The sequence below is a fragment of the Daktulosphaira vitifoliae genome, unplaced genomic scaffold, assembly GCF_025091365.1.
Source record: "Daktulosphaira vitifoliae isolate Bord-2020 unplaced genomic scaffold, ASM2509136v1 Scaffold_3, whole genome shotgun sequence".
Taxonomy (NCBI): Eukaryota; Metazoa; Arthropoda; class Insecta; order Hemiptera; family Phylloxeridae; genus Daktulosphaira; species Daktulosphaira vitifoliae.
The window spans coordinates 16,259,892-16,267,420 of record NW_026099574.1 but is presented as its reverse complement, the minus strand read 5'-3'; the positions used below and the strand labels follow the sequence as shown (position 1 = coordinate 16,267,420).

The following is a 7,529-nucleotide window of genomic DNA, read 5'->3' as shown; positions in this document are numbered from 1 at the left end:
TCTAAACATTGACTGCTTTTTTATTGCAATTTTTTCCAACTCTTTTACGTTATGGCAAATTATCTTTTAGATTAACTATCAGTTCATAGATTCTGGCAGCGCATTTAAATCACTAGTTTAAACTTAGGTGATTAGCTACCGATTCTTCAATGGTGTAGGACCTCTTGTTCTATTACAAATAAGTTTTAATCCATATAATTGTATAATTAATTGATAAGTTTTAAATCATTATTTATTTATAAAGAAATTTGTTCAAATTTTTTTAGTTTGTTAATTTATTACTAATCAATATGTATAAATTAAGTCGTTTTGGCCTTAATATATCTGATAGTATATTAAAATCAACATCTTTATTAAGTGTACGAGGTCTTCATGAAATGCCAGATCATTTAAAGGATGTGCCCTCCGCTGAAAACCCTCGATTTTTTGACATGGTGGAGTATTTTTTTCATCGTGCCTGCCAAGTAGCTGAAGATAAACTTGTTGAAGATATTAAAGCAAAAATGACAATTGAAGATAAAAGGAAAAAAGTTAAAGGAATTTTGCTAGGTATGCAGCCTTGTGATCATATATTAGAAACTTCATTTCCAGTACGTAGAGATAGTGGAGATTATGAGATGATTACTGGCTATAGAGCACAACATAGTACCCATAGAACACCTTGTAAAGGAGGTGAGTATTACATGTGTTAAATAAGATTTCTTAGAGTAAAAGTAGTTTAACTATTTTACTTTATAAACTTTTAATTGAATTATTTTATTTATACAATTTAATATGGTTAATTTAACTATTTTGATTAAGATATAACAGCTTTTTATTTGAATATTTACTAGTAACAAAAATAAATGAAAATTGGTAGTTATATTGGATTAACAGTATTTGTATCATTAGGATATAATTATAATAATATGTCTTATACATACAGATTTTTATTATTCAGTTTATTATTCCCCACCTAATGATATAGCTTCCATCTATAATAATTATTTTGAACATAAGTTGCTACTAAAATGATGTATTTTTTAAAAAAAATTGTTAATTTAATTAAAATTTCAAAACCAAGTTTAAAATATTACTTTATATTATTGTATATTTTAATAAGTCTAAGATCTTTATATGATCAAAAATCCATACAAAATTATTTAGCTAGAAAAATGTACCTATAAATTTGATTTTTAAATAATAAAAATTTTACAGTTGAATTAATCTTAGTTAAATTTATAAGTGTTTATGAATTACCATTATGATAGGGAATTCTTAAATTGTAAAGATTATGATAAGATATATTTTTAGGTATACTGTTTTTTTTAAATTATTTGTTTCATAAAAAGTTAATTGGTGTTATGTTGAAATAATTAGTTTTATTAAAATTGAACAATGAATTTTTTTAAGTGTTACACTTGATATTGAATTGCAATAAAAGATACTTCACAAATCAATAATTGAATACTATGAATATGTTTGTATTGCTAATGATGCTTAATGAATTCTCAACATTTGAATTAGTGATGGATGAATTGATAATTAGTTCAAGGTCTTATTCTATATCATAAAAATATTTTTCATGGAATTTTTCAATTATTATTAGCCTTTATTAAAAAATAATTGTATTACACTACATAATAACATTATATGATATAAAATTAAAGTTAAAAGATTTGAAAATAATAAAATTACTTTGAATTACTATAATTACTATAATATAATTTTTATTGAGTAATTTTCCTATAATTATTTAAAAAATTAAAAGTATCCTAAAATTAATTAGGAGCATTCAGCTCTATCCCTCTTTAAACTTTTATGGTCACTTAGCCTTCTTAACATATTTGTTATAGTTAATATTTATTTATAGGTATAAGATTTTCTTTGGATGTATCTCGAGATGAAGTAAAAGCCTTAGCAGCTTTAATGACTTTTAAGTGTGCTTGTGTTGATGTACCTTTTGGTGGAGCAAAAGCTGGTATTAAAATAAATCCAAAAAATTATTCTGAAAATGAACTAGAGCAAATTACTAGACGATTCACATTAGAGCTTGCCAAAAAAGGATTCATTGGTATGATTGTTTAAGTACATTTTATAATTTTTTGTATTGTTTTAAAAAAAAAAAAAAATTAGATTTAACTATAGTAATTGTCTGTCTGTAATAGAAAATTATTTAGTATTAAGTAGGAAGTGATATGAAATATATAAATGGATTAAACTTAATTGAATACAAAGGGGTCATTAATTGCCCTATGTATTTTAAAAAGGAAACAAATTTTGTTGATAACATTATTTAAATTAGTATTAATGCATAAATTTTATCTATGTTTCTTAAATAATTAATTATGTTTATAATAATTATTGAGATATCTAAAATATATAAACAAAAATAAAAACATGGGTATTTCATAAGTAATATATAAATATTTTATTGAATAAAAGATGTATTATATTTAATTTTTAAATATACAGAATTAGTGTCCTACTAATTTCTGACATCTTTTATAACTTTTTAATCAACAAATATTGTGTTACTTTATTTTTTATAATTTTTACAATTTTGGACTGTATTAAAAGCATATTTCTTTTTTATAAATATATTGACTCCAATAAAAAAAATAAAATTTTTTATTTATCGAAATTTCAAAATACTAATTTTTAATCTATTTTATTATAAAAATTTCTAATGGGTTGATAATAACTTTAAGATGAGTACATGCAGTTACATGCATTTTATTACAATGAGTGGTATGTAGTGTAATGGTACAGGTTAGATAAAACATTGTAAATTAAAGTATTATTGTAAATGTATTATTGTATAATGTGCGACAACATCATATGGGATTATTGCGTTCGTTTTATGTGGTGACGACGCTGGAAAAATGTTGCCATGCGTAAGAAGATGATAAGAAGATAAAATAAAAGGTTGGTTATGTTTTTGAAAAAAAAAAGAAGAAAGATATGTTATGATATTTGTTTTTTGAAATGAACACATTTTTTTCTTTTTCTCTCTATTATAAACTAACAAGTAACAATAAGATTTTCATGATGAATTAAATCGAAATATTAATGAACTATGTTTGAGAGAACAGCGAATAAATACGCACGAATATCAACTATATTTGAACTCCTACATCAATGAACACATCACCGATACGACTGAATTAAGGTCAGAAACATAACTACTACTAATCATACACAACTCTTACACATACTATATAGCACAAAAAAAAAATATATATATGCTAATTTTTTGTATATATGAATATTTATATAAATTTTAATTGTTGTTTAATACAGAAACTAATAGTTACTTCTAATGTTAACAAATTGGAAACAAACCAATTTTTTTTATTTGTAAAATAAAATAAATACCATTTCAGTAGTGTGTGTTGTGATTATTCCTCATACTGGTGTATGTGCACTCCGCTTGCACTACATATATACTCTATGTATTTAAATGTTTGTAAATCAATAAGTACTTATCATAAAGTTGTTATTGACTCATCAAAATTAAATAGCTAAAATAGAGCTAAAAAATGGCCATTTAAAAAAAATTGTATTTTAATTTTTTTTTATTGGAGACAATAAAAATATTTGTTTTTTATTTAGTCTTTAATTATGAAAACTATTTTAAAAAATAGTAATATTTAGTAGGACAAAATATTTAAAATAGTAATATGCAGAATATTTGCTGCATCAAAAGTTATAAATAATATCAGAACCTGGTCAGTATACCCTATATAAATAATAGTACAGATTATTTTGTTGACAAATGAAAAATAGATTGAATCAATTATTTATTTTTTAATTTTTTTTCTAATGTAAAAATACTAATATTAGGGCCAGGTGTTGATGTTCCTGCTCCAGATATGGGTACTGGTGAAAGAGAAATGTCTTGGATAGCTGATACCTATGCTAAAACTATTGGTAATATAGAAGCTATTTTAAATCTTTATGTTAAATAGAAAATAACTGATATATTCAAATATAATTGAAATTTGAAGTTATCTGCTTTTTATTTAAAATATTGTTATTTCAATATAACAAATTTTATTTTTAATTAACAAAACAAATGAAATGATTAAGTAGTTTTTAAACTATATTTATTTATTTTTTATTATTATGTTAACAGGGCATTTAGATATTAATGCACATGCATGTGTTACTGGTAAGCCAATAAACCAAGGTGGTATTCATGGTCGAGTTTCAGCAACTGGTCGAGGTGTTTTCCATGGCTTGGAAAACTTTATCATGGAAGCAAATTATATGAGTTTAATTGGTACTACTCCTGGTTGGGGCGGAAAAACCTTTATTGTTCAAGTAAGTTGTGTAAAATAGTTTTTTTTTTAAGTTTTATGTGTTAAAAATTATATAATTATTTTTTAGGGGTTTGGTAATGTTGGTTTGCATTCAATGAGATACTTACATAGAGCTGGTGCTACTTGTATTGGAGTCATTGAACACGATGGTGCAATTTATAACCCTGATGGAATTGATCCAAAAGTAATAAATATATTTTTTAAGCTTGGCAGATTACAATAAATAATTAAAATACTTTTATAGGCACTAGAAGACTGGAAAATTGACAATGGTACAATTTTAGGTTTCCCAGGTGCTCAGCCATATACTGGTGAGAATCTAATGTATGAACCATGTGATATACTTGTACCTGCTGCTACTGAAAAAGTGATTACATCTGCTAATGCACACAAAATACAAGCTAAGGTAAATTATTTATTACACAAATTATAATATTTTTAAAATTAATATTCATTTAAATAACTATGAATCTTATTAATAATTAAAATTTTTATTGTTAATAAAAAAAAAATTTTTTAATTATTTGAAAGTAGTACAGTTTTTTACATTTTGTTTAGATAATTGGTGAAGCAGCTAATGGGCCAACAACACCTGCTGCAGATAAAATTTTAATTGATCGGAATATTTTGATTGTACCAGATTTATACATCAATGCTGGTGGTGTAACTGTATCATTTTTCGAATGGCTGAAAAATCTGAACCATGTATCCTATGGTCGTTTGACTTTTAAATATGAAAGAGAGTCTAACTATCATTTGTTAGGTAATATTTAAATACACTTTTAAAAAATTATACTTGTATCTCTTTATGTTCTTATTATTACTTTATTTATCTTTAATGTTCTCTCAGAAAAGCTTTATATTTATGCCAGAGAAGACGAAAAAACCTACATAACTTAGCACAAAAGAATGCATTCCCATTGAACTAAGAAGGGCACCAAATAATACTAATTATTCAGTTAATACTTAATTGATAATATAACATGTAACAAAATATTTTTATGTTAGAGATTTTTTTTTCTTAATTATTTTATTGTTCTAAAAGCCAATTAAATATTTATTTCTGTAGTCAAATTATTTATTGAAGCGTTTACACATTCAAATAATTAGCTTAAACATTTGTACATTCAACTAATTAAAACTAGATAATAAGTACTTTAATTTAATGCAAAAACTGATTCGTTTAAAACTTAATCATGATTTAAGGTATTTCCATAAATCAGAGAAAATATTATTATTATTTTGGCTCCTAACCAAGTTGTTAATTTAAGTCTAACCATTTTATTGATATGCACAACAAATCAGGCAGTAACTCATTTTTTTTTTTACTTCTCAGGAGATCAAAAATAAAATTTATTTTCTGATTAAACCTTACAATTTTATCAATTTTTTAATTAATTAAATTCTGATTCAAACCAAATATTTAATTACAAGTTATTGTAAAAAGAGTAACACCTAAATCCACATACTTCATAATCTCAAAGTTGTATTTTTGAGTTGCTATCTCATTTATTGTGCAGGGTAATATGTTCTAAAATATTCTTAAAGAGTACTTAATTTAATTTATAAAACATTGATTATAATTAATTCAAGAATTAATCCTAACAAAAAAGAATCATTTATTAACTAGAAAAATTTAAGTTTCCTATTCTATTATGTTTGTGCATCTGTTGGATTCTATAAATAATTAATTTTGATGTATTTCATGTTATAGAATCTGTTCAAGAATCGTTAGAACGTCGATTTGGCCGTGTGGGTGGTAGAATACCTGTTACACCATCTGAAGCTTTTCAAAAACGCATTTCAGGTGCTTCTGAAAAAGATATTGTACATTCTGGTTTAGATTACACTATGGAGCGATCAGCTAGGGCAATTATGAAAACTGCTGTTAAATATAATTTAGGTCTAGATCTTCGTACTGCTGCTTACATCAATTCAATTGAAAAAATCTTCACTACCTATAAAGAAGCAGGGCAGACATTTTAAATATTAAATGTAAATGTAATAAGCATCTGACAAAATCAAACTTTGATCTTTTTTACTCTAAATTTTCTTTTGTTCTCTTACATTTCTAGAACCATAGATAACTTAAATACTGTAAATTGTTTACTAAAAAAGTTCAATATTTTAATATTGCAGATAGTAACACTTTTTTTTATATGTTTTAATTACAACAAAATATTGGAAGAAAAATGTTTTGAAAAATAGTTTAAAATAAATTTTGTATTACTATAATACTAGATAAATTTATAAAATGAATGCATTAAATAGATTATTCTCCAAATCTAAAACACATAAATTTGTAATTATTAACAATCTGTTATGAATTCATTTATATCAAGACTAAATATTTAAAAAGTTTTATTCTTTTTTATATTTTAAGTAAAAAAATATTTACATGTTAATTCTTTTTATTTCTAATTATTAAAAATTGTCTTATTTCTGATTTTATTAAATCGGTTCTAATAAAGTCAAAGTACAAATTATAATACCAATTATGAATTTATATAAATATTTAAAAAACTGTTTGATTATTGCAAATTACTAGATGTTATCCTCCAGTATTTCGCAACCTTTTTTTTTTTATAATTGCTTTTAAAAAAAATTGTTACTTTAATAGTTTATTTAAATTATATCTGTTTATACTATTCCTTTTATCCTCATATTTTTAAGATGCTAAAATGCATATATATACCCAGTATTTTTAATAATTTATTTATTTATATTTTAGTTAGTTCCATCATTTTTTAAATGTTTCCTAATTAGTAATTACAAGTTATAATGTTATTTTTCAAATAAAATTTTTGAAAGTAGTAATGAAAATTTGAGCATATTATTATGCTCTATAAGTACATTAGATGTATTACTAACTAAAAATTGTAGAAATATAATATATTAATCAATATTTAACTCTATGTAACTATAATACCATTAAAAAATAATATAATTTATAAACAATTTTTTATATTGTATACATATTGTTGTGAATTACCATCTTTAATTAACTGTATGTTACTATTTATTAACTATAATTTTAATGCCGACAATAATACAAATAATACATTTTAATTTTGAATTATAATTTTTGTTTTAATTATCATAATAAAAGAGGTTATAAGCACAGATATATTGCAACTAGATATCTAATTAAAAATTTATTTTTAAGTCTGGAAAATATCAGATTTCTATTGTTTTCCTTATCAAAGCAGACCTTGTTTATATTCT

At 23.2% G+C, this 7,529-nt stretch overlaps 1 protein-coding gene across 1 annotated transcript; it reads left to right on the top strand.

Moving 5' to 3' along the window:
- The first annotated feature begins 53 nt into the window (after nt 1–53).
- LOC126900324 (glutamate dehydrogenase, mitochondrial) lies at nt 54–6,593 on the top strand. The gene is made up of 8 exons (XM_050675970.1): nt 54–672; nt 1,853–2,053; nt 3,826–3,912; nt 4,118–4,305; nt 4,372–4,488; nt 4,549–4,710; nt 4,863–5,067; nt 6,019–6,593. The coding sequence occupies exons 1-8, from the start codon at nt 291–293 to the stop codon at nt 6,288–6,290; spliced, it is 1,614 nt and encodes a 537-aa protein (XP_050531927.1). The 5' UTR covers nt 54–290; the 3' UTR covers nt 6,291–6,593.
- Nucleotides 6,594–7,529: the final 936 nt, after the last annotated feature.